The 26391-nt window shown below is 54.1% G+C and overlaps 1 protein-coding gene and 1 long non-coding RNA gene across 21 annotated transcripts in view; one reads left to right on the forward strand and one right to left on the reverse strand.

Moving 5' to 3' along the window:
- Positions 1-26110, forward strand: part of DLG2 (discs large MAGUK scaffold protein 2) — a 603132-nt gene extending 577022 nt beyond the window's left edge. For 6 of the 19 annotated variants that reach the window (XM_029047956.2, XM_029047959.2, XM_029047962.2 and 3 more), the window contains 8 exons: positions 1394-1493; positions 8499-8540; positions 13498-13548; positions 14795-14896; positions 16004-16176; positions 17087-17196; positions 20112-20203; positions 21467-26110. In XM_029047956.2, the coding sequence (XP_028903789.1) occupies positions 1394-1493; positions 8499-8540; positions 13498-13548; positions 14795-14896; positions 16004-16176; positions 17087-17196; positions 20112-20203; positions 21467-21573 (777 nt within the window). In that variant the 3' untranslated portion in view covers positions 21574-26110. Of the gene's footprint in view, positions 1-1393; positions 1494-2274; positions 2321-8498; positions 8541-13497; positions 13549-14794; positions 14897-16003; positions 16177-17086; positions 17197-20111; positions 20204-21466 lie in introns of those variants that run through there. The other 13 variants (XM_029047960.2, XM_029047958.2, XM_029047965.2 and 10 more) reach the window with 5 other exon arrangements.
- On the reverse strand, positions 1360-11661 carry LOC114805840. 2 transcript variants are annotated; one of them, XR_003753880.2, is made up of 5 exons: positions 7156-11661; positions 4048-4138; positions 3296-3537; positions 2901-2943; positions 1360-1446 (listed from the first exon to the last, which is right to left on the reverse strand). It is a non-coding gene; the product is annotated as an uncharacterized LOC114805840 (long non-coding RNA). The 2 variants fall into 2 exon arrangements; XR_003753881.2 differs by lacking the exon at positions 1360-1446 and adding an exon at positions 1926-2263.
- Positions 26111-26391: the final 281 nt, after the last annotated feature.

Below are 26391 nucleotides of genomic sequence, written 5' to 3' on the forward strand. Positions count from 1 at the left end.
ATTCCTTGCTTTGAAAAGATATCAGAATGAATCACAGACAACACATTGGGAATTCCCATTACCACCCAGGGAGGTTCATTTAACTGATGTGGTTTGCTTTTGGCCTAGTTTTGATCCACCTCGTCTGTCCTCTGTGTCCACGGCAATCGTCCGCCTTCAGTCTCCGTTGGCGTTGATTTAAATCCGCATGAACTCTGTTTTATTTTTGCATGATAATCCCCATTACTTTTCCAGTTAAACATCGGGCCAGCCTTGAGAGCCCTGCCCAAGAATCATTAACTCTGACACTTGTGTTTTTGTTTTCTTTTTGTTTTTCTTTTGTTTTCCGTTACTAGAGTTTAAATATGCTTGAAGTGTAAAAGTGGTACGAAACTGGGGTGATGCAACCAGCAGCAATATTGCTTGGAAGGTGATCTGGACCTGGGCAAATCCTTGGTGGGTCCATGGGGTACTTTCTTGAGCTCCTACGGGGTGCCGAGCACTGGCCGGAGCGCGTGGGAGAGTACTAGGTTTAGCTGACGCACTCCCTGCCCTTGAGGAGCTTTCCTCCCTGTTTGGGAGACGAGAGGCCCCCCCCCCCCGGGTCAGTTAAGCACCGTGGCCTCTAGCTGCCGCTCAGATTAAGAACCCTTTTAGGACCGGATGGGTGTCCTGGCAGGACGTCACTGCCCCGTACCGGACCCCACCATCTCCTCGGCCCTGCCCTTTAAGGGATGAAATCTGGTCCTATTCAGGGCAACCGCCCCCGGCTTTAAGCGATATTTAAGGAGTCGTCTGCCCGCCGTTCCCCAAGTTTCCACCTGGAACCGCGTGCCGGCATGGAAACGGCTCCACCTCCTCCCAGCTCAAGGTTGTGCTCGGAGACCACTAGGAATGTGTCAGTCAGTCGTATTTATTGAGCGCTTACCGTGTGCAGAGCACTGTACAACGATAGAACAGACATAGTCCCTGCCCCGCAACGAGCTTACGGTCTCGGGGGAGGGGGTCCTTCCCACCAGTCGCTGATTCCCCTCCCGCCTTGCAACCCTATTTAGAGGCGGGTCCGGTTGAAGACGGGACCGACACGAGTCGATGCCCCCGGTGAGTTCCTAATTTAGAAAGGACGCCAGGTGACCGCCGGATAACGTCCTCCCCCCCCCCCTCCCCGGCGGCAGAGGCTGAATCGGGTCCGGAACCGTACGGTTCCTCGGGCCTAGGCGGGCTCGCAGGGGACACCGGCTTCCGCTCTTGCTCGCTCCCGCGCCTTCCTGCAGCCGGTTGGATCCGGGGCCGCGGCCGGCCCCTTTGCCTCACCACAGCTCCCTCCGCTTTTACCGACTAGTTGTTCTGTCAGCATGAGTGTGACGACAATTAGACATCCCTGTTTTTGCCCCATGCCTTTTCTCCTTCACAGTCATTCAATGACAAGCGTAAAAAGAGCTTCATCTTTTCACGAAAGTTTCCATTCTACAAGAACAAGGAGCAGAGTGAGCAGGAAACAAGTGACCCAGAACGTAAGTAGACGCGCACAGACCACGTCACACGCAGCACAGAGATGGGTGACACGCATGACACACGTTTCTCCCCGCCACCCTTCCCACACACGCGTAGGCAAACCGACAAGGCAGGTAGGCAGGTCAGGTAGCACTACTGTGACCGTTGCGGGACAGCAGCAGTCTGGATCGGGCCGGGACTCCCCTCCCCAGAGACCCCACGGGCTCAGGCAATCCGGGGGGGGGGGGGGCCGCGCAGAGACGTTGAGGTGTCCGACGGGGCCGGCGGCACCCAACGGTCTTCTCTGGCGAGCCGTGGGGTTTGATTCCGTTGCACCACCCCTGCCCTCGGGGCAGGATCCCCCCACAGGTCACCGCTCACGGGACCCTGGTGGGGGCCACCCCGAATGTGGCCTCGGCTTGAGAATTTAAAAAAAGAAAGAAAAAAACCCAAAACGGTGACCCTTTTTATTTTTCCAAGCCGCCCTTGCATTTGAAGAGGCTTCACAGGGCCACCGACTTCTCGTCATTTTCGATCTCTAGGCCCTGGTGACCTGGGCTTCTTCCCCGCTCCCTTCTCCCCCCCACCCCAAAACAATTCCCCCGTCCTTGGAGGGCTCTCCCCACCGTGCCCCGAGGCGACGGAGCCAGGGGGGCCCGGGAAGGAGGAAGGCCGGGATCCAGACTGCTGCGTCGGCACGGTCCATCCTGGTAGTATCCATTTCAACTCCACTGACTTCTCCCTTCCTCTTCCGCGGCTGTTCTCCCTCTCTCACTGCTTTCTCTGGGGACTTCCGTGCAGGACATCCCCGGATTAGGTGACGACGGTTATGGAACAAAGACTCTGAGTAAGTTCCCAGGAATGGTCACTGTTAACTTCTGCTTTCCTTTCCGTTTTTGTTTGAGTTTCCCTGTTGGCTTTGGTTCCTTTTCTGAGGACCTTAACCCTCGCCCTCCTCTCACCCCAGCATGCACACGATAGACTTTTATTTGTTACCAGCTGTGAATGCTCTCCCCTCACCCCTCAAAACAACAAACGATCTTTTCCAATTGTTTTGTTCTGCATGTCAGCCTTAAACAGCGTATAGCGTTTTGGACACTTTGACCGGGCCCAGGGCCTCTGGCTGAAGGGGCATCCCAGCCCCGCTGCCTCGCGCCCGCCCTAAAGAAACCATCCGTGAGGACCAAAAAGTTCTAGATCAGGATGGTAGAGATGCATTTCTCCACCGCTGCTGCTTCTCTATTCTCACCCCGGGGGCGGGAGGGGGAGGTTGGGGGCCATCCTGGAGTCACCGCGTCCCATCCTGGACTAGCCCGGGGCGGTTTGAACCGAAGCAGCGATTCTAGGCAAGGGGCAAGCGGCCCTCTCACACCGTAATTCTTGGCCCCCCCCCCCCCGGCTGCTGTTGAGTCACAAGATGCACTGACCTCTAACCTTGATGGATTTCTTTTTCTGACTTGCAGTGGGGTTCTGTGGGAAGAGGGTGTAGAGTACAGTTTAACAATGCATTTGCTCATCTCTCAGTCATTTGTTTCCTAAGGTATAGGATCACATCCTCACCCGCTCCGTTTTAGGGTATGGAGTGAAAATTCACTTGATTTGCCCTTCAAGCTCCCTCGTCTAATCAACGCCATTAGCGTGTACGACGTGGCCGTGGATTATTCCAACATAATAATCCCACTTACCCCTAGACTGGCTGTTTTTCTGCCTCTGATGCTTCTTCTATCCCACAGACACAATTAACAGACAAAAATCGATGTGTGTGTTTTCCATTTCACCCCTCCCCGCGTCCCGTACTTTGCCTAACAGAGAATGTGCAAACCTTAAGAGGCCGTTCATTTCTTCTCTCTAAATCCAAACGGGACCGGGCCGGCTTCTGCCCCCGAGATGCGCTGGGGCAGCAGGATGCCGATTTCTTGGCACCCCGCGGAAACCCTTGACGGTTTTCTCCAGCGCATCTTGAAAGCAGAAGCCGCTCCTCCCCAGCAGCTTTTCTTCTTAGAGATGAAACCTTTATCTTGCGGGATGCGTGGGCCGTGGGATATTTGGCGCTTCCTCAATTTGCTGGAAAATAAATGAGAAGTTTGGTCACCGCCAACTTACCCCTTCCCCGAGATAACAACAACAACTGTGGAATTCGCTAAGCGCTTGCTATGTGCCAGGCACTGTTCTAAGCGCTGGATGTGGCCAAGGCTGTGACTACAGGCCCAGATACAAGAGCGCGACCTTTTAATTACCGCCCTGACAGGAGTCACAAGCCAGAGGCGAGAAAGAGAGAGAGAGAAAAGGTTCATCTTTTTAAATGAGATGAACCTGTTGTAATGGGAGCTCATTAGCTAGCAGTGAGCACTGTGTTTCGGCTGTCATTTGAACACCCTTAAGAGCACTGGCTCTGTCAAATGATAATAGGAAATGGGCGAGCCCGGGTTGAGGATTTCCCACCATCTCAGCTGGGTGGTTCTCTGGCCCGTAGAGCTTCCCCAGGCCAACTCTCTCTCTCTCCTCCCCCTAGTAAGACAGATGTTGATGGATCGGAAGCTCCTGGCAGGAGCCTAGGAGTTTCCTTTGACCTACCGGCATTCTCGGAGCGGTGCTCTACCCCATTCTTCACCCTCCTGCTGGGTCCCCTGGGGAGGACGGGCTGGATCGATTGGACCCCAGCGGCCTGTAAGGGCGGAAACCCGGGAGGAAGAAGAAGTGGATGAAGAGGCTCTTCTCCCTTTCCCCGGGACCGGTATTCTCTGGCCCAGAGCAAAGACTCCAAATGAACCCAACCTTTCTATTCCCAGAAAGGCTTAGAGCGAGCAAATGAGTTGAACAGCTCATTCGTCCTCTCCCTCTCCTCCCCAGCGCAATAGAAAAGGGAGTGGCTCTCTCGGTCACGCTGTCTACGAAGGGAAGGGAAGATCTAGTTGATCAAGCCGTGCCACTTACCGTATGCGGAGCAGTGGAACTAAGCCCTCGGGAGAGCGCAATAGATGGCATGCGGGTAGGCATGTCCCTTGCCCACAACAGACCTACAGTCTAGAGGGGGAGGCTAACAATAAAAGCAATGAATGCCACGTATATAAGTCCTGGGGGGTCAGAGGACCTGGGTTTTAAGCCGGCTCTGCCACTTGTCTGCTACGTGACCTTGGGCAAGTCACTGGGCCTCAGTTTCCTCCTCTGTAAAACGGGGATGAAGCCTACGAGCCCTGTGTGGGCCAGGGACTGTACAATCCAGAGATCAGGTATCTGTCCCAGCACTTAGTACAGTGTGTGGCACATAGTAAGTGCTTAACAAAAACCATTAAATACACACATACACAAGCTTGAAGAGACCTTATAATAGGGCCAGGCCCTAGAGAAGAGTTAAGCAGGCATAACTTCCCCTGAGGACAGGACAGCTGAAAGTGGCTTTGGAATTGCAGCGAGGAGGATTCAGATGAGCCGCAAAGCAGCACTTTGCAATGGTGCAGCGGAAGGCAAGGTGGATTGTGACGCAGGTTTCTGGGAACAGGAGAGCTGCCCCACGTCCTTGATGGGGGTGGGGGCCCCTAGATGCTGACGATAGCTGGACTTCAACCTCCTTAACCAAATCAGTGGTATTGATCAAGCCCCTGCTGTGTATCGAGCACCGTTCTAAGCACTAGGGAGAGTACGGTTGAGTGCAACACATGGTCTCTGACCTCAAGGAGCTTTCTAGCCTTTTACTCTTCAAAGAGGGAAACCATTCCTGTTTCCTCCTAACTATAACATACAGTATTTTAATACCTGTGAGCCCGTCTACTCATCCTACTGTAAAAATAAAATAAATGATGGTATTTTGTTGCGCGTTTACTGTGTGCCAAGCACTGTTCTAAGCGCTGGGGTAGGTACAAGGTAATCAGGTTGTCCCACGTGGGGCTCGCAGTCTTAATCCTCATTTTACAGATGAGGTAACTGAGGCACAGAGAAGTAAAGTGACTTGCCTAAACTGACAAGTGGCAGAGCCGGGATTAGAACCCACGGCCTATGACTCCCAAACCTGTGCTCTTTCCACTAAGCCACAGTGCTCCATACACAGAAGATGCTCAATCAATACTCTTTAGTGCTTGATTGAGGAGCTGTAGGTCTTATAATAATAGTGGTATTTATTAAGCGCTTACTGTGTGCCAAGCACTGGGGAAGCAGCATGGCATACTGGACTTCACAGTCTGGAAGTCAGAAGGTAATGGTTTCTAATCCCAGCTCTGCTACTTGTCATAGAGCTGGGTGACCCCGGGCAAGTCACTTCACTTCTCTGTGCCTCAGTTACCTCATCTGTAAAATGGGGACTGAGACTGTGAGCCCCGGGTGGGACAGGGACTGTGTCCAACTTGATTGGCTCGTATCCGCCCCGGCACTTAACACAGCGCTTGGCACCTAGTAAGCACTTAAATACCGTCATCGACATTATAAGCAGGACGTACACACAGAGCCCTCAGTCTAAGTGGTGGGGGGGGGGAAGATATTCGGAGATATCTGATGGCCATTTTACATATGAGAAAACAGAAACCTGCTCCAGGTCCTGGGATTAGAACCCAGATCTTCTGATTCCCAGGCCCATGCTGTTTCCCCTAGGCCACGCTGCTCCCTTCTGAGTTTGAGCTTATTCGTTCAGCCCTGTTTTTAGCTCAACATCCAATATTACCTAGCCAAGCTGGGCGATTTTGTTGAAAATGGATCAGGAAATTAGGTGATCCTCAGCCTACTCTACATCCTGATTTCAGTTTTCTTAAATTTTGTCAACCACTCGGGGGTTAGAAAGTATCAGGAAGCAGCAGGGTCTAATGGAAAGAGCACGGGCCCGGGAGTCTGAGGATGTGCGTTCTAATCCCGGCTCTGCCACGTGTCTGCGGTGTGGCTTTGGGCAAGTCACTTCATTTTCTCTGGGCCTTGGTTGCCTCAACTGTAAAATGGGGATTAAGACTGTGAGGCCCCTGTGGAACAGGGACTGTGGCCAACCTGATTCTCTTGCACCTACCCCAGCGATTAGAACAGTGCTTGGCACCTAGTAAGCGCTTAACAAATAACGGTTATTATTATTATCGTTGCTACAAGGGTTTAAGGAGTTCAGCCTTAAAGCATCACCCACTAGACAGTAAATGAATCGAATACAAGCCTCAGGGGTTGGGAGAAGGGAAAGGGCACGAGAAGCAGCGTGGCCTAGGGGTAAGAGCACAGGCCTGGGAGTCAGAAGATCTGGGTCCTAATCCCAGCTCCACTACTGGTCTGCTCTGTGACCTTGGGCAAGTCACTTACCTTCTCTGGGCCTCAGTTCCCTCATCTGGAAAATGGGGATTGACACTACGAGCCCCATGTGGGGACTGTGTCCAGCCTGAATAGCTTTTACCTATCCCGGGGTGTGGTACAGCGCCTGGCACGTAGTAAACACTTACAAATACCATCTGAAAACATGGTAAATGCCTGTTAAGTGCCCAACCCAAGGCAGACAGCTTCTGGCCCATCAAGAGCACATTTTGTTTTAGACCAGCTTCTGGCCTAAACTGTAAGGTTGCTGTGGGCAGGGAATGTGTCTGTTAGACCGCACTCTCCCAAGAGCTTAGTAGAGTGCTCTGAGCACCATAAGCGCTCAATAAATACACCTGATTGATTCTTTTCATGGCTTTCAAAAGGAACACCAGAGGCCAAACAGTGATGAAAATATATAGGTTTTCTCACCCTTTTTGGCATCTCAGGGCCTCCATCCCAAGCTGCAGCATGATGAGAAGGAAGGGAAGTTGGTAGCTTGAAATCTCTAGAGACGATCTCCCAGACAATAGCTTACCGGGTCCGATCCCCAGCCCATTAATGCACTCGCCGTGAAGATGTCACTCATCTGTCGGCCGGGAGCCTTTCCCCCTCCTGGGAATTCGGAGATTTAATAGAGGTGATGTTGCCGGTGCTCTGAGATCTTCTCTGGGCGCCTTCCTTCCTGCAACATTCCAAAATTAACTTTATTTAAGGGCAGAATTGCTTCACGCAGGGAGGCCTCACTATACTGGTCCCATTAATGAATCTAAGCAAAAACACGGGGACACCGTACCCTCTTCAAACACCCTGAAACGGCACGTTGCCGGTGGAGAACACAAAAGGGCCACGCAAGCTTTTCTAGCCAAGCAAATGGGAACAGATTCCTCGCAATTAAAAAAGGAATTTGGAAAGCTGAAAAATTTACCTTTGGGGGTGGGAGGCAGTCAATCACAAGTTCAAACCAAAAGCACAGTTTAATTTACAGTGGGGAAACAGAGGGAAATGAAGGAATGAATCATCTTTACGACAGTCAATCTGTGGGGCCCAGAGCCCAGGCCTTACTATAAGAGAATCGAAAAGGAAGACCTGTTTAACTGATTTGCTAGATTGTTTGTCCCCCAACTCCATTCTCCCCGAGCCTTGTTTTCGTCAGCCACACCTGCCTCAGACCACATCCCCTTCCTCCCTAGGGTTACGACTTTAGCGAAAGTTTCGCTAAAGGGAAATGAAGATGCTCACCTGTCCATTGCTGTGGTGAAAAGGAAGATTTTTCCCAGTGACTCACGGCCCATTTGGAGGCTTAAGGAGGAGCGCCAGTTACCACTCGAGCCTCACCCCTCTGCAAATTATGTGTAATTGAAAAGAATCTGTCTAGACCCAAAGGGCCTTATTTCATCCACTTTGAAGGAAAAACAAAAATCAGTGACAGGGGAGTGGCCAGGATGGGTCTGAGAAGGCCATTACGTGGGGCTGGCATTGTTCTCTAAACGAAATAAAGACCCTGGTCTCAGGGCCACCGGGGCTCCTGATATTATTGCCATGACTATGGCGGGGGGCGGGAAGGGCGGGAGGGGGAAGCCACCGTATTCCAAGATAAAGCTTTCATCTTCACTGCCTAGCGTCGGACCTGAAGGTTTTCAGGGTGCTCTCTCTGCGGCTTTCCCTCGGCCCACCTCCGTCTCCGCCCTGCATGAACGCACGCGCCCCTTTGAGTTGCGGCTGCCCCGCGGTGCTTTGGTGATTCGCTTTAATTTGCTGTACTGTCCTTGCAGAACATGTTTCTTCTAATGCCAGCGATAGCGAAAGTAGCTACAGTAAGTGCTCGCTTTTGTCTGTGGCTCTGCTCCTTGGCATTGCTGATTATGTGATTGCTTCGGTTTTCTTCTATCTGCACCCTTCACTGGGCTTCTTCCCTCCCCAACCCTCCCCACAACAATGGTCGGAGAAAATGGCTTGAAATGCAGCTGGCGTTTCCCAAGGCGCCTGGTGAAAGGCGTGGTGGCCACTGGCGAGCCTTCGGGGCCTAGTACCAGGAGGCGTGTTCTGGAACCCCGGCTCTAGAGGAGACATTTCACTGACTCGTGTCAACAGAAAGAGGAGACATTTCACTGACTCGCGTCAACAGAATAATCATGGGACCTGTGGTGCATCAGGCACCCAGTCCCCAAAAAAGTCTGGCTCAAAATTCATGGGAGAAGGGCAGGGGGTTTGTAGTTGCTAACTTTTGTTTGAATGAACGAAAGAAAAAAAGATTTACTTGGTAATGGCCTTTCCTGGTTTCCCTTTAAAGGGGAAAAAGTCCTCTCTGAAACTGATGTGAACCTCCTCAAAGCCTCCTCTCCATCCATATTTAAAAAAACAGGGGATCATAAGGTATCTTGAGCCCAATTCTGCCAATTATAAGATGAGTAACTTAGCAACAAAAGAATCCTAAAAATTGGGAAAAAGTAGCCAAGAAAGGTAGGTTACTCACCGGATTTGTGTTTCCGTGGCTTACCTGACGCCATTTTCTTAGCATATGACACGAGTCTCCCCATCCTCCTCGCCATCCCAAAAAACACAGCACCCCGGTGTTCTCTCCAAACCTCCGTGAAGTGGGTTGGAGCCACGATTTCAGACCGCCTACCTACTCACCGGGCTCCGGGGAAGTGGCCGGCACCAGTAAACGAGAGCCTTCTTGGAAGTCACGTTTATTTTTATGAAGTTTAAAAACATTTCGCGATGGACGTGTTGCCTGGGGTGAAAAGGCAGAGCAGTGGCTGAGGACGCTGGGAAACTGAGGGCACAGTGCCATGGGGCTGGAAACCAGTTCTCGGGTGGAAACCCTGCCAGGGTCCTGTCTTAGCAGTCACTGGGCCAGTGGTCCAGTTGTCCACCATAGGTGTCCCGGGAAATGGCATCCCCTTGAAGCTAAAGCTGCCTGCCCTGCTCAAGAAACACAGGCCTCGGCCCTTAAGGACGACCAGGGTAGGGCTAGAGGAGGGTGACGTCGGCCGGCCCTCGGTGGACAGAGGAAAACCAATCACCCTCACGCTCTGAGTCGATGTACCAACCCCGAAGAAGTCAGCGGGGATTGGGTAATCACCGCTGGGGTTGGAAAGGAACAAAGCGTGTCAGAACAACCTAATTTCCTGCTATGAGAGAGTGGGGACCGTTGCAAACGCAGGAAAGCCACGGATGAGCTATAACTTAGAGCCAGCAACATTTTTAACTCAGGCTCACCTGCCAAATGCTAACAAGAAACGTTTTGCTGCTAAATCCTAGTTCTGAGTGGTTCTACAACCGAAAGGAACGAAGGAAAAGGCCCGATCGATCGCTCAGGAAGGGTGGGGGGAAATGCATCCATTTGGGTACGGGGGCCCAACGTTTCTGTTGGGGGACACCACCAGGTTAGGATAGCATCCGGCCCCTAAGAGAGGGGATAAAAGTTCATATTTATGTAAATCAGGGCAGACAAACTAGGTATGAGGGCAGAAAAGGAACGGGGGGTGGGGGGATCAAACAGGACCACGAGCCAAAGACAAACTACGCACAGATCCAAGGACAGAAGCAGAGGGTCCCCCCCCATTCCCTCACCCCCTGGGCCTCAGGGTCGGGAACATATCTCGAGGGAGAAAAGTTGGAGAAACCTTGGAGTCATTTCCATCAGTTTTCCAGAGTGCCACCCCAGTCTGCCTCCCCTTGTGCCTACGTTTTTCTAGCAGACCTCTGGCTTTTGCCCTAATTTCCTCTAACCTCTGTTCCTCGTTAGCAGCGATTAAAACAACACTAACTTCCCCTCCGTTGCTAATGTCCAGAAATGTTTTATTTCTCGGTCCCTCCTAGAACCATTCCAAATCCGTCCGGAGCAGAAAGCGGGGGTGGCTTTGGGTGCTCGGAAACGCTAAACTCGCCTCGGTCACCTGGGCCCAGTCTTCCATTTCCGAGAAGGGAGCATTTTCCCCGAGCCCGATCTCAACTCCCAGCCCCTGAAATCTAGTTTAATTACAGTGCTTGCTACCTAGCTGTTCGAAATGCTAACGGGCATCTAAATTATGAATTCTAAAATAAAAGAATGAGTGCGATAAAGAGAATTCAAACTCTTCAAGCGAGAGCCCCCGACATTAGGTGAGATCGGTGCACAGAGGCTTCTAAATCTCCACCTCACATCTGTGGGCTCCCTCTTTTTCAGAGGGCCTAAGGGATCCTTAAACCACGCTGGAAAAAAACCCCACAAACGCAAAGGGTTCTGGTAGGGCGGGCTGTAAAAGGGTAACGATGCATTTTGGGCCTAGAGTATTAAACTGAAAAAGCAATAACGGAGGATTATGGCCCCTTCAGAAACCCTCAAAGTCGCTCTCCCTTTTTATTATCACTGTAAATCACAAATGACTCCTCATTGTTCGAATTTAAATAAACTGCATTTCAGAAGTCATATTCAAACATCCCACACGGATCATCTGCGGGGACCTCAAGAGAGCTGTTTTCAAATGCTCTGTTAAAGGCGTGACTTTCTGCAGTCAGAGGAACGTGGTCCTAACGGAGGCTGGATCTGACCATTTTTTAGACAAGCCGACAGGGGCCTCGACCATCGCCTGACCCCCACGCTCTCGGCTCGCTCCTTTGTTTCAGCTTAGAGACGGCCCCGACCCCCGAAGTCCGTTAGGTGAAATGGCAGCGGAGCAAGTCCAGGGAGCTCCGCCGGGTGAATTTCTCTCCTAGCCCGGGGCTCGGCCGCCTGGCGAACCTCCTGCCAGAATTGAGCGGCCAGTTCATTAATAATAATAATGATGGTATTTGGTAAGCGCTTACTATGTGCTAGGCACTGTACTAAGCGCTGGGTTGGACCCCAGTAAGTCGAGTTGGACGCAGTCCCTGTCCCACGTGGGGAGTTTGGGTTCAACAGCTCAGAAACAGTCATTCCCTGCACCCAGAGAGAGGACAGGGTCCACCGCCCCAGGGGCACACGGCTCCCCGCACCCGGCTTCCCGCTCGACAGAGAACCCGCTCCCCAGAGGGCGATGCCCACCCCCCCGCTTTAAGTCACCCCCCAATTTTAGCCCCCACAGTGATAAATTGGCATCTCAGCCATTTGGGCCTTCCCTACTCCCCCACCCAGCCCCCTACCTCTGTCAGGGGGAAGAGACTTCCAGGGGACCCATCTGCAGCCTCGCTCCAAGCAGCCATCTGCTGGGCCACATCCCTGCACCGCATGAAGAGTCGGGGACACGCGCCTCCTTCTCTCCCTCCCCTGCACTCAAGCCCCCCCGAGGGAAAAGACCATGGAAGAAGGAAATCAGAAAAGAAAGTCCTCAAAGGACCGCGAGGCTCTTTATGACGCCTTCACTTTAGCCTCCTGGGCTCCGGGGGTCGGGCAGGCTGCCGCCGAAAGGCCCGGTACCGTCCTTTAGAAAAGGGCGATTCCCCCCCTTATCGTCGGGGCCCAGCACCGGGCCCCCGAGGGATTCTCCACTACCGGGGCCAGCGGGAGATGCTGAACCCAGGAAAGAAACAGATAGCGATCTGTGTTTTAATAAAGAATTGTCCCCAGGGCCCCGGCCACTTGTCGCAAAACCCTTCTCTTTGGGAATCAAACAAGGTACTAATAACAAGTGTATTTCTCCCCTACCTCCTGACAGTAAAGCTCGCTGGGGGCAGGGATTGTGTCTATCAAATGTTACCTACTCTGTTACCCTACTCTCCCAAGCGCTTAGCACAGTGCTCTGCACGCATTAAGCATTCAAATGCCACTGATTGATTAATAATTGCGGTATTAGTTAAGGGCCACGTGCCCTGCGTTGTACTAAGCAGTGGGGTAGATACAAGATAATCAGGTCAGACGGTCCCTGCCCCTTACAGGACTCACAGTCTAAGTGGGAAAGAGAACAGGTTTTTAATCCCCATTTTTCAGATCGCAAAACTGAGGCACGGGGAGTTAGGTGCCTCGCCCAAGGTCATACAGCAAGCAACAGAGTAGGATTAGAACCCAAGTCTCGGGACCTCCGGGCCGTGCTCCTTCCACCAGACCGTGCCTGGATCAGATGAAAAAATCACAGACACCCGCAAGGCAGGACGTCATGGTCAAAAGTGACGTCAGGTCACTTGGGCCAAGCGTGGGGTGACTTTCACCTTTAATCTGTGGGGATGGTGGGGGTTACTAGATGGAGTCTATAAAGGGAATCCTTTTCTTATGCCCCCTCCACTCACCTCCAAAGAAAACCAACTTCCTCAAGTGTCCATTGCTCTCTGGACACCATCTCTAAATCAGGTGTTTCCACAGCAGAGTCAACCCATTCAACCCTCGCTGTCGTTGATCGCGCCATTGTTTCGATTTGCAGAGGGAGTTGATTTTGATCGGCGGAGGATTACGGTCACCCAACCCCTCCCACCCTCAAACACCCTATCAACCAAGCTGTACCCCTCGGCTCTAGCCTGGTTGTGCTACGGAGAGGGAAAACTCCAGTTCCACTTACACGGGCCAACCAACCCGGGGACGCCAAGGCAGTTGCCTATTTTGAGCGGCAAGAAACTCACTCTCGGAAGATAATCCAGAGCTGATTGGTCCAGGAACTCGGTTCCCCCAGCTGTGGCCGCCAGCTGTAATTAGATCTGGCAAAATTTACCCAGGAAATCTCGGGGGAGAACTTCTGGAAGGTGGAAGGGACTTTGGAATGGTTCGTGGAAAGAGCTAAAGAGAAATTAACAAACTGGGGGAGGAAGGAATGTAGATTGGAAGCAGGCTACATGGTACACGTCAACTGTGATTTGTTTTTTTCTTTTTTCTCTCCTCAGGAGGACAGGAAGATTTCATTCTCTCTTATGAGCCTGTCACCAGACAGGAGAGTAAGTGTCCTGCACTCTTCTAACACATCGTGTTTGTCTTCCCTGGTAGATTTTAAATACCCCAAGGACCGGGATCGGGTCTACTTACCCTATTGTATTCTCCCAAGCGCTTGGTACGGGGCTCTGCACATGGTGTGCGTTCAATGACGTGCCACTGATTGACTGTTGCTGTTCTTGATCCCGAGGGGACGGCCGGCGACTTTGCAGGAATTGGAGTGGGTTTCTAGAGAAGCAGCGTGGCCTGGAGGAGAGAACACAGGCCTGGGAGTCAGAAAGATAATAATAATAACAAAGATCGCATTTGCTAAGCGCTTACTATGTGCCGAGCACTGTTCTAAGCACTGGGGTAGATAGCAGGTAATCAGGTTGTCCCACGTGGGATTCGCTGTCTTAATCCCCATTTTACAGATGAGGTCACTGAGGCACAGAGAAGTGAAGTGACTTGCCCAAAGTCACACGGCTGGGACCCACGACCTCTGACTCCCAAGATCTGGGTTCTAATGCCGGTTCCACCACTTGTCTGCTTGGTGACCTGGGGCAAGTCACTCAATTTATCTGAGCCTCAGTTACCTCACCTGTAAAATGGGGATTAAGGCTATGAACCACATGTGGAAGAGAGACTCTGTCCAAGCTGATTTGCTTGTATCCACCCCAGTGCTCAGTACAGAGTCTGGCTCACAGTAGGTACTTAAATGCCATAGCTATTATTATTATTGTATAAGACCTCACTCCCTCACATGACCCAATATGGCACAGCCTCCCAGATCGCCACTGGGGGAATCTCACCTTTCGTGTGGCAATGTGGTCTAAAATCCCAAGGCGTTATGCAATGTTGTACATCCAGTAAGCGCTCAATAAATACCACTGGTTGATTCGAACCCTTAGATTTGAACCCTTCGTATCCTTTATTCACCCCACCCTCAGCGCCACAACACAGGTATATATCTGTAATTTCTTCTAATGTTTGCCTCCCCCTCTAGACTGTAAGCCCCGTGTAGACAAGGAAAATGTCTACCAACTGTGTTGTCGTACTCTCCCAAACGCTCAGTGGTGCTCCGCACACAGTGAGCGCTCAGTAAATACCGTGGGTTGACTGATTATCGTTTGAAGCTACTTGTTCCACTGAGCCCCGTGACAGGAGCTGTGAATAAATGCTCGTCACACGGGAGAAATACAACTCAGCCCGCCTAAAACAAAAAAGGGAAAAATCCCACTCTCACCACGTGCTTCTTTCCCTCCCGTCCAGTTAATTACACGAGGCCGGTTATTATCCTGGGCCCCATGAAGGACCGGATCAATGACGACTTGATATCCGAGTTCCCCGATAAGTTCGGCTCCTGTGTCCCACGTAAGTACGCTTTCTCGCTTCATCTGGAAAGGGGACTGGGCCCCGTCTGCCCCTGGATTTTAAAATGCCACTCCGCTCCCCAGCTACTGTAGGAGAGAAGCAGCATCGGTCTGTATTTCTACCAAGTTGTTTCTCTTTCCAAGGGCTTAGTACAGTGCTCTGCACACCGTGCGCACTCAGTAGGTACGATCGATTTCCCCTGCCCCTTAAGAGGCTCCCTCCAGAGGGTGGAAGCATTTATTCCTTTTTTCTTCAGCATTTTGTAACCAAACAGAATTGAAATAGGCCATCCACCCCAGGTGACCCACGTGGCCTAGGGGAGAGGTGAACTTTGCCTCTGAGAGACCTGGGTTCACCATCCTCCCCACTAGTCTTCGTCTTTATGTTCAGCGTGGCCTAGTGGAAAGGGCTCGGACCCGGGAGACGGAGGGACCCGAGTTCTACTCCCGGCTCTGCCGTTTCCCTGCTGCGTGACCTTGGCCAAGTCGCTTCACTTCTTTAGGCCTCTGTTTCCTCATCTGCAAAATGGGGATTTCATTCTTACCCTCCCTCCCCCTCAGACCACGAGCCCCATCAGGAGACGTGGACTGTGTCCGACCCGACTATCTTGTATCTGCTCCAAGTGCTTAGGATGGTGCTTGGCCCCTAGCGATTGCTTAACAAATGCCCCAATGGTAATAATAATTTTATCATCGTTATGCCTCAAGGAATTACTGTTCCTCAAGAAAATAAAAGGAAGCGGGGAGACAAGAGTCCTCTCTAAAATTTCATATCCACCAGCAAACATTTATTCTCTTGAGCACATTGAGAGGGGACTTCCGCAAGTACTCCCTGATGGCCCATCTTTAATGAGCCCCCCGGTCCCATTTCCTCGGCCTAAACAAACGTGCCGATCTGGGCCGGTCCCGCCACGCCTCCGGGGCCCAATGGGGACAACGTAGCACACGCCTCGAGCCCGGCTGCCCGGCTCAGAAAGCCCTTCCCTGGCTCAGGCACGGCTCAGGCCGAGGCCTCCCCAATTCAGGACCCCGTGTCCACCCCAGGTTTTGCGCGGAGGGAAGCCATAAACCCGAGCACCCTCTAACCTCCCCGCCTTGTTTTCTGAAGACACCACGAGGCCAAAGCGGGACTACGAGGTGGATGGCAGAGACTATCACTTTGTCATTTCGAGAGAACAGATGGAAAAGGACATCCAAGAGCACAAATTCATAGAAGCCGGGCAGTACAACGATAATCTATATGGAACCAGCGTGCAATCTGTGAGATTTGTAGCGGAAAGGGTAAGTTTCCCGACGACACGCAAAGCGGCCCGCAAAGTCTCCGCCGAGTTGCCCAGACCGACCTGCGGGCCGGTCTTCGATCCAACCTAGGGCACGGGCAGTGAACCCCTTTGACATCAAGTCGTCGGACTTCTGGGGTGCAGAAGGAGTTCACAGTGATCCCTTTTACCGATGAAGTGGAAATGAGGACACCCCAGATTCTTGGAGGACAAAAGGGAGGGGTGGGGAGAGGCAGAGGGGCGCCTGGAGAAAAAGCCAACCATCCACCTGTCATGCTTTCTAAACTTTCCAGCGGCACGGCCTAGTGGAAAGAACACAGGCCTGGGAGTCAGAGGACCTGGGCCCGAGTCCCCGTTTCACCACTCCGAGTCACTTCACTCCTCTGTGCCTCAGTTCCCTCATCTGCAGAATGGGGATTTGATACCTGTTCTCCCTCCTACTTAGGCTGGGAGCCCCATGTGGGACCTGATCATCTTATAGCATGGCATACAGTGCTCTGCACATAGTAAGCGCTTAACAGATACCAACATTATTATACAGTAACCATACCATTAACAGATACCACAGTTACTGTTTTGCATCTACGGGACTTGGCTCACTTAGCTTGCAAGCTCCAAGTGGGACCGCGCCTGAGTCCAACCTGACCGTTTACCTTGTATCTAGCCCGGCACTCAGTACAGTGCTTGGCACAAAGTAAGCGCTTGACAAATTCCAGAATTATTGCCCCTGGACCCTCCAACTGCTCAGCGTAGTGTCCGTACCTCGTAGGTGCCCGATGAATACCACTGTTCGACTGACTCTGGGGCCTCACCCTCTCCCCGCCCTCACTGACCCTTACCCTTTGCCCTTTCTTTGGGTTGTAGTCTCGCGGCTGGTCCTGGAATAAATGTACCCTCTCTCTTTCCACCAGGGCAAGCACTGTATACTCGATGTTTCAGGAAACGCTATTAAACGGTTACAAGTCGCACAACTCTATCCCATCGCTATCTTTATAAAGCCGAGGTCACTGGAGCCACTGATGTAAGTAGGCCCCTTTCCGGGCCACGGTCTCCTACGCCACACCGGAATTTTCCTCGGACTGTGTCCGACCTAATTAGCCCGTATCTACGCAGCGCTTAGGGCAATGGTTGGCATGAAGTAAGCACTTATCAAATATCATAAAGGAGAGCGAGAGAGAGAGAGCCTGGATAGGCATTCCAGCCCCAGAACTGCAGTGACTGTCCGGGCGGCGTGGACGGAGAACTGGTCGGTGTGACTGGGGGAGGAGACCCAGACCATCTCCCAAACCCTCAGAACTTAGAGCCAGAAGCTTTGGTTTAATGCCCGCGGGCACACGTGGCCAATTTTGATTCCAAGCACCGTGAGTAACGTGTACAGCAAGGGACAAGTTCTTGGCGCTCGTGAGCCAGAAGGATTTGTGGGTTACCTGTCACTCTTCCTTGGGAATAAAACCTCCTCCTTAACAGTGGTTCACTTGACCCCTCAAAGGACAGCTGCATAGAGATTACCGGAGAAAGAATTTGGCGGGGCTTAAGGGGCTGGCTTCTATCATTTTTGTCTTGAAGTACAGCCCCCAGGGCAAGCATATACTCCCCGCGAAATGAGTTCATCAACCGACGGCAATTATTGTGCACTAAGTGCTTGGGAGAGTTCAACACAACAGACACCTTCCCTGCACACAACAAGCTTATAATCTAGAGGGGGAGACAGCCATTCACTTAAATAAACAAAAGACATGGACATAAGTGCTGTGGGGCTTGGGGGCGAGGGGGGTTAATAAAGGGAAGATGCAGAAGGGAGTGGGAAAGGAGGAAATGAGGGCTTAGTCAAGGAAGGCCTCTTGGAGGAGACGTGCCTTCAATCAGGCTTAGAAGGAGGGGAGAGGAATCACCCGTCAGATATGAGATGGGAGGGTGTTCCAGACCAGAGGCAGGGAGGTCGGCGGGGAGACGGACGAGATCAAGGTACAGTGAGAAGGTCGGCGTGAGAGGAGCAAAGCGCGTGAGCTGGGTGACAGTAGGAGAGTAGTGCGGTGAGGTACGAAGGGGCAAGGTGATTGAGTGTTTTGAAACCAATGGTGATGGGTTTCTGTTTGAAGAGGCAACCTTTGGAGGTTCCTTGAGGAGCGGGGAAACACGGACAAACATCTCTGTAGAAAAATGACCCCGGGCAGCGGAGCGAAGGGTGATCTAGAGTGGGGGGAGTCAGAAGGCTGGGAGGGCGGCAAGGAGGCCGATGTTGTAAATCAAAGCAGGACAGGATAAGGGCTTGGATTAACGTGGTAGCCGTTTGGGTGGAGAGGAAAGTACGGATTTAGCGACGTTGCGAAGGTTGAACTGACGGATTTAGTGATAGATTGAATGTGCGGGTTGAACGAGAGGACTCAAGGAGCCCCGTGTAAGACAGGGACTGTGTCCATCCCGATTAGCTTGTATCTTCCCCAGCACCTAATACGGTGCTTGGCACACAGTATGCACTAACAAATACCACAATAATTATTATCATGATTGTTACTAAGCCCCTGGGAGAGTACAATACAACAGAATTAGAGCCTCCACCTTGGGCTCTGCTGCTTTTTTCCCCAGCATCCTCCTCCAGCTTGTTTCTGGCATCCCGTCCGACGGCAAAACGAAAAGCAAGCTGGGCTTGTGCTTTGGGGGAGGGCCCACGCCATCCGACAGGCGTCTGGAGAGCGTGGGTCTCTCCGGGGATCCCCCTCGGCAGAGATTCCTTCAGGGAATTCTTCCCGGATTCTGGGAGGTGGGGCGCGCTCTCTCCCCCTCCTTCCCACCCCGCCACCCCCACCTTCCCAACCTCGCAAACTCAGGCTCCGGCCCCGGCAGGCCTGGGCTCCCACACGGTTCAGACGCAGGCGGGAGAACCCAGGAAGGAGGCCCCCGTGGCCATCGGTGGCCACGTCGGGGAAAGCTGGGGGACCAGAAATCGATCGTATTTACTGAGCGCTTACTGTGGGCACAGCATCTGTACTAAGCCCTTGACAAAGTACAGTAGAACAGAGTTGGTAGATACGGTCCCTGTCCACAACAAGCTTACGGTCTAGAGGGGGAGAGAGACGTTGATAGAAATAAATGAATTGTAGATGTGTACTTGAGTGCCGCGGGGCTGAGGGAGAGGGTGATTAGAGGGGGCAGATCCAAGTGCGAGGGTGACGCAGAAGGGAGAGGGGAAGAGGAAATGAGGGCTCAGTGAGGAAAGGCCTCTTGGAGGAGATGTGCCGCTCAGGGGGACGGGGGGAGGGGGTGGCGCGTAACTAGTAACTGAAAAAGCCACAAACCCCACTCGGCCAAGTATCCCGGGTCTGCCAGTGGCACCGAGATGCTTGGCGGTCCCCCTCTTGGCTAAGGATCTCTTCACCGTGCATTTATCCAAAGTTTCTAACCCCACAACTCGGTCCCTCTGTAGTACTGACAGTGTTTATCGCGCGCTCACTCGATGCGCTTGGAATTCCGATAACCGCTAGGATTTTCCAGGAGCGGAATTGAGAGCCGGGAACTAGAAGTAGCCTTGACCCTGTGGAAAGGGCCCGGGAGTCAGAGGGCCGGACTTCCTAATCCCGGCTCCGCCACTTGCCTGCTGTGTGACCTTGGGCAAGTCACTTCACTTCTCTGTGCCTCAGTTACCTCATCTGTAAAATGGGGATTAAATCCTCCTCCCTCTGGTTTACCTTGTGAGCCCCACGTGGGGCAGAGATTGTGTCCAACCTGATTATCTTGTATCTACCCCAGGCTGAATGAACAAACAGCGCCAGGCACATATTAAACACTTGGGAAATACTATCCAAAAAAAAAAGGGAACTCCCAGAGCTTCACCATTTTCTCGCGGAAGATTCACGTCTCCCTTCCCCCACCAGGCCCCTGAGGGGTTGATGAGTCCAGTGGGGATTTTAACTGACACTTGAACCCTTCTTTCTTCAGGGAAATGAATAAACGACTTACAGAGGAACAAGCCAAGAAGACGTACGATCGAGCCATTAAGTTAGAGCAGGAATTCGGAGAATATTTTACAGGTATGGCGGGGGGGGGATCTCACGGTGGCCCTTGCGTCCGGGGGGGGGGGGGGGGAACCCTCCGGGGACTTGCCCTTTGACCTGGCAGGGGGTGCGGCGGGCCAGCACCTCGGCCGTGAAACCTGCCCATTGAACTATTCCCTGTGACAACCTCCGCTGCTCAATGCCTCGCGCTCACGACCACCCCTCACACTTAGGCTGTAGTTAAAAGTGGAGACTACGACTTGATGTTGTCAGCAAATCCAATTTACCCGTTAGAATGAGGGTACATAGGAGTAGGGGGCGTCGGGGGGGGGGTGGGGAGAGACCTGGCTCCGGGTACAATTTCTGCACCAGACGAAACACATTACATAACGGGAGTGAGAACAGTTGCACCGTGCTAAGCACTTGGGACGTAGAACTGGTTGGAGAAGCCCGGCTGGAGAAGGTGGGATTTTCGGAGGGGTTGAAGGCGGGGGAGGGTTGAAGGTTTGATTCTATAACACAAATGATGATGGGAGGGAAATTTGGTTCACCTGGGTGGAGTCAGATGATGTCCAATTTAGGATCTACTAAGCAGCAGCAGCAGCGGCGGCGACGTAGCCTAGAGGATGGGCCAGGGAGCCAGAAGGACCTGACTTCTAATCCCGGCTCCGCCGTTTGTCTGCTGGGTGACCCTGGGCAAGTCACTTCACTTCCCTGAGCCTCAGTTACCTCATCTGTAAAATGGGGATTAGAGACCGTGAACCCCAGGAGGGTCAGGAACTGCATCCGACCTGATTAGCTTTTATCTACCCAACACTTAGAAGAGTGCCCGGCACTTAGTAAGCGCTTCACCAGTACCATTACAAAATAATACTGAGCGTGGCATTTTTTTAAGTACTTACCAGGTGCCAGGCACTATACTAAGCGCTGGGATAGATACAAGCCAATCAGGTCGGATGCGGGTCTCGCCCCACACGGAACTCACAGACTAAGTAGAAGGAAGACAAGTATTGAATCCCCATTTTACAGATGAGGAAAGAGAGGCCCAGAGAAGTTAAGCAGAAAAGTGTCAGAGATGGGATTAGAACCCAGGTGCTCTGACTCCCAGGCCCGTGCTCTTTCCACTAGGCCAACGCCGTTCCTGTAAAATAGGAGGATGACGACATACCCTCCGGGGACGGAGGATAAAGTGGAAGTGAGAGAGAGAGAGAGAAAAGGCCCCCTCCGGATTCCAGGGTATAGCGTTAGGGCCCCGGACCGCTGAGAAACGGGCCGTGACCACGTACGTTTTCGTTGCAGCTATCGTTCAAGGAGAAACTTTAGAAGACATATATAATCAATGCAAACTTGTCATCGAAGAACAATCAGGGCCCTTCATCTGGATCCCCTCCAAGGAGAAGTTATAAAGTAGGTCCCGTGCCTCCGACTTCCCGCAGGAGAATAACTAGAAGAATATATCATACTCTACTCCTCGGAGGCTTTTCTGTTTCTGTTGCATTTACGTTCTTGCGGTCAATGTGAATTTTTATGAATGTACGACAGAGGGTGTGAAGCCAAGAGGGGCGCTGGTGGATGAGGGGGTAGAAACGAGGCCCCGCCGCTCTGGCGGCGGGCTCCTGGGTACGGACCAGAGGACCCGGCTGCGATCTCTGCCCTCAAGGGCACCTCCTTCCCCCACACCTCCTTCCTTCTCCCACCCCCCCGGCCCTGGCCCGCCACACTCCGTGTTCCTGGCTGAGCTCTGTGTGTCGACTGCTTTTCAGAAAAGTTCTCAGCTCTTGAACCTCACCAAGCTTCTCACGACACATGTGTAACCGGCACCCTTCGGATTCCGTAACTATGCACACATCCTTTGATTTCTTACGGGAGAAGAAAGGAGGAGGGGGAGGATGGGGGGGGGGGGAAATCAAGACACCACCCCCCAGGGAGGCCGCTCCTGCGGGAAACCGTGCCCGGAGGGTTGCTGTAATTGGCAGGAGGAACGGGCGAGCCTTTCCCGACGCCCCCGAGGACGGGAGAACTCCCTGAACTAGCACGGGGGCGGCACCTGGAAAGAGCTCTAGGAACCCCGATGGCCCGTCCTGCCATTTCTAGGGGGAGAGAAGGAATAATTTATAAAATATGCTAATGTATAGAAACTGATTTCTACAGGTGAAAAAATGATTCAGGCGCTCTTTTGTAAAGACGGATGAACGGAGCGACCGAGTGAGCTCAGTAAGCCGTACAATCTGAAGAATCAGAGTTGCACTAACCCGTTTCTCGCCATCCATTCCGTGCCGACTTCGGCACATCTTACCCTTCCTGGAAAACCACGCCAACCCTTCTTCCTGAGTGAGTGCGCTTGTGCTCGTCCTCTCTCTCTCTCTTCCCCCCGTCCCCTTCTCTCCCTCTCTCTCTCATCCCTGCCCGTGATAAGTTTCTACAGACACATCCTCTCCGGAAGGCTTGCGGCTCTCACTACCTGGCGGAGGGAGACCGGTGCCAACGACCCCCAGGGCCGTCCGTCCGCCTCTCTCTCCGCTTCGGCCGCAAAGCCCTGCCCGCCGAGGGAGGCCCCGTCCGCGTCGGAGTCCGATTCTTTAGGCGGGATGCCCCAGACCCCCGTTCCTCTCCGAAAGCCCCCGCGCTGATCCGCCTCACCTCTCTCCCACCCAGGGCCCCGGGGGGGGGGGGGGGGTTCGGGCAGCGGAGGCCGGGGACGATTCCAGTGGGAATCGTCTAAATCCACGCCGTCTCTCTGAGGAAGGTGGGTCGGACGGGGGCCCGCTCCGAGGCCGGTACACTGCCCTGGCGTCTCCCAGTTAAACCACGGGGAGGGTCCTCTGAGACACTTTGAGCACTTTGAGCGGGGTGCCCTGCCTTTCTTAGGGCTGGACTTGGACCAAGTTTTATAAGCCAGCTCCCCCCGCTGCTCACCGACCCCGAGGGAGTTTCAAATCCCAAGCGAAGGGCGGGGGCGGCTCCACGCGCCCCCGCCCACCCTCCTTTCCACCCCCCCCCCGGTCGGTCAGGGGTCCGCACCGCATCCATCGCCATCGCTAGAAAGCCGCGGGTTGGCATTTGCACCGGCCAAACGTGCAGCCTTATTTCCGTGGTATTTCCCGACCGGGCAGGCCCACCCCTGCCCCACTGTGCATCAGAGCCGCGGCCAGAGCGGGCCGACCGGGGGCCGGCTCGCCCGCGGGGGGTCCGAGAGGACCCTCGCGGTCCCTTTATTCCGAGAAACCGGCTCGGCTCTTAAGTACCATCCGCTCGCCTGACGACAGAGGCCGAACGTAGAGGCCTCCAAAGGTTGACCGCGCGTCCCCCTGGAGCCCGGAGGCTACCTTTGTAAACACAAGGGCTAGAACCGCATTCTTTAACTCCCCGAATCCTCGGACCGCCCGGGTCCGAGAGCTGCTCCCGCCTCGGGCCGACGCCCCCCTCTCCGCGGTGCTTCCCGGAGGCTCCCGGAACGACCGGCGCGCTCCGCTCCCGCCGCGTCGCCCAGGCAACCGTGCCCCGCTTCTTGGTCTTGTCGCCCCGCGCATGTGCCCCCTTCCCCAGATTCCCAACTTGGCCGGTCACCGTGCTCTTGGGTCGCCCGCTGGGCTCCGCGGTCGCTGCCAGGGCGGGCCCATCCGTCTCTCCCCGCCCTCGCTTACTCTCGGCCCGTGCTCTTGGCTTTCTTTGTCCGGACGCTTCCGGCCTGGGGTGGGCTCGATTTTTTGGCAGGTTACGTACCTGTGGGCATAGAGAGGCGAATAGATGCGGTTCTCGAAACGGATCGTCAGCGGGACAGGTGAGAGGGTCTTTCCCTTAAGATCCGCCGCTCCGTTCACACTGTCGACTTGAAGTTTCCGCGCTTCGGGTTTGTGCGAGTCTGGACCTCCCCGCTGCTCCCGAGCTGCCCTTCCGTGCCCCCCTTCTCCCTCCTCCCTCCCCTGGACGATCTGTGGATTTTGCAGCAATCCTGACCCGGGTGGAACAGGCTCTAAGGCCCGGAGCCTCCCCGTCCCCTCCGCGTTCGGAGCCGCAGGTCAGATTGGTGCTAACACCGCAGACCGCAGCCCGGACACCCCTGCGAGGGCAGCCCGGGCCGAGCACCGCCCCCCTCCCCCCCCCGACTCCCCGGGCCCGATTGGAGGCCGGGCCCGTTGGGAGGGTTGCCAATCCGGGCCACCGGTGCTATTTCCCGGGTTCTGGCACGGCGTGGGGGCACCGCTGCGGCGGGGCGGGGGGAAGGGGGTCTAAGTTCAACCAAAAATAATCCAAAAAACCCCCGACGGAGCTTCCCGAGCTCCGGCCCCCCCCACAAGAGACACACCTAAATGTTCTGCTCCCCTCGTTCGTGCGGGCTGTACTTTTTACCCACGTGTGCCCTCTCCCATCTTTCCCTGGAGTGAGCACCTGCGGGTCCCCACCTCGCCCCCGCCAAGTTCTATCCTTCCCGTCTTAGTATCACACGTTCATTCTTTATTATCGCTGAGCCAGTGAGAGGGTCGGTCTTGTCCCGCCCTCTCCTCCCCTCCCCACCCCCAGGGATGCCAACTCCCTGCCCGGGAGGACCTAAGGGTCTCCTCCACCCCAAGGGTGTCAGCCCTCAGAGAGGCGCCCCTCGCCAGGAGGTCGCCAACGCTCCCCCGGGAAAGGAGCAGAGCCGGCTCCAAAGGGCCGGCGAGCGCCTCGGGCAGCGGACCCCTCCGCCCCAGGGCCCGGAGCCCTTCTCCTCCGGAATCCGGCCGGCCCGGAGCCGTCGGGGCCTCCCGCCCCAGGGCGGCGGCCGGAAGCGTGCGCCTTTGAGCCGCGGGGAGCCTCGGGTTTCCCAGAGTCCGGATTCCGGGGGAAAAGCGAGAGCCGTCGACCGGCCCGGCCCTCGGGAGCCTCCGAACCAAAGCCCTACGACTCCCGGAAAGGGTCCTTTCCCCACCCCCCACCGTCCACCCGGCGACGGCTTTGGGGCCATTCGACGGACCTCCCACAGAGTCCCCGGCCGCCCTCTCCCCTTCCACCCCCACCCCGGGGGTCTCTATTCCACCAGACAACTCGGAGGTTAGCCGGGGAGCGGTCGCCGGAGAGACTGGGGACACAGAAACGACAACGGCGATGTCTGTGGAGCCGGGTCTCGGGCAGCTGTTCCGACAGGGAACCGAACGCGCGTTCTGTTCGGGTATATTTTTTATATATGTATGTATATGGTATGATATATATACTGTATATACACACATATATATATATATATATACGCCTATGCGTGTGGACCAAGGCGAATCTACCCGTGTGAACCTGTAAATACCCTCCCTCACTTAAACCCAGGCTCAGGAGAGAGTTACCGTACAGTACGTCGGAGCCTACCGAGGCACAGAGGGAGCCCCCCCGGAGCTAGCCGAGGGGGCTGACATTAGGCGGCGACGACCGAAGGAGCAGGGCCCGGAAGATAGAGACGAAACATCCCAAGTGATCACCAAACGGTCCTGTGAACTCCCCGGGGAACCCCTCTCCCCTCCCCGACCGGTCTCCCCTCGCCCCGCGCCCTCCGACCCCCTCCCCCCGATGCTTTCAGGTTACGATTTGGTGTCTCCTCCGTTTCAATCTGACGGTCCGAAACTCTCGGAGTGCGACGGCTGCTTTATTTATGACCCGTTGGATGGCGCGCTTTCTCGTGGACCACTGTAGCTCGGGGTGCTCAGCGTCTCGGCCGGAGCTTACGGACGCCACCTCGCAGCCTGCGCTCCCGTTAACGTGTAAATAGCTGACCCGTCCGTTCCATTTGTGTAAAGGAATAAAGCACACACAATTACGAAATGGAAAGTGTATATTTCACACTAGCTGTGTCCTCGCATATTTATTCCGTCCCGGGCTTTTTCGGCTGTGACTCCGTTGTAAATGCTCGATAGCGTGTTTATAAATATGTCATGAATTTTATGATCGAATAGATGAATATTAAAACATTTTTACACTTTATAGCACATGGTTTCTTCCCAAGGCAGAATCTGTCTTCTTTCCAGCCCCGCCCTGGGAAGAAGAGCCGCCTCGCCTCGGTCCACCGGGCGCTAAGATGGGCCTTGGGAAAGGGGGGAAGGAGACGGGCACCTTCCTTTGCAGACATCGCTTCCTGGAAGAGGCGGTTCAGAGATGAGGCTCCCGCTATTAGTTTTCCCCTACTCCTCTCGCCCACCGCGAAGGCCACTCCTCGACATCGCCGCAAAGGAGGTGAAAGGTGGGAGATTTCGGGAGGGGCCGCC

Source organism: Ornithorhynchus anatinus, chromosome 20, assembly GCF_004115215.2.
Source record: "Ornithorhynchus anatinus isolate Pmale09 chromosome 20, mOrnAna1.pri.v4, whole genome shotgun sequence".
Lineage (NCBI taxonomy): Eukaryota > Metazoa > Chordata > Mammalia > Monotremata > Ornithorhynchidae > Ornithorhynchus > Ornithorhynchus anatinus.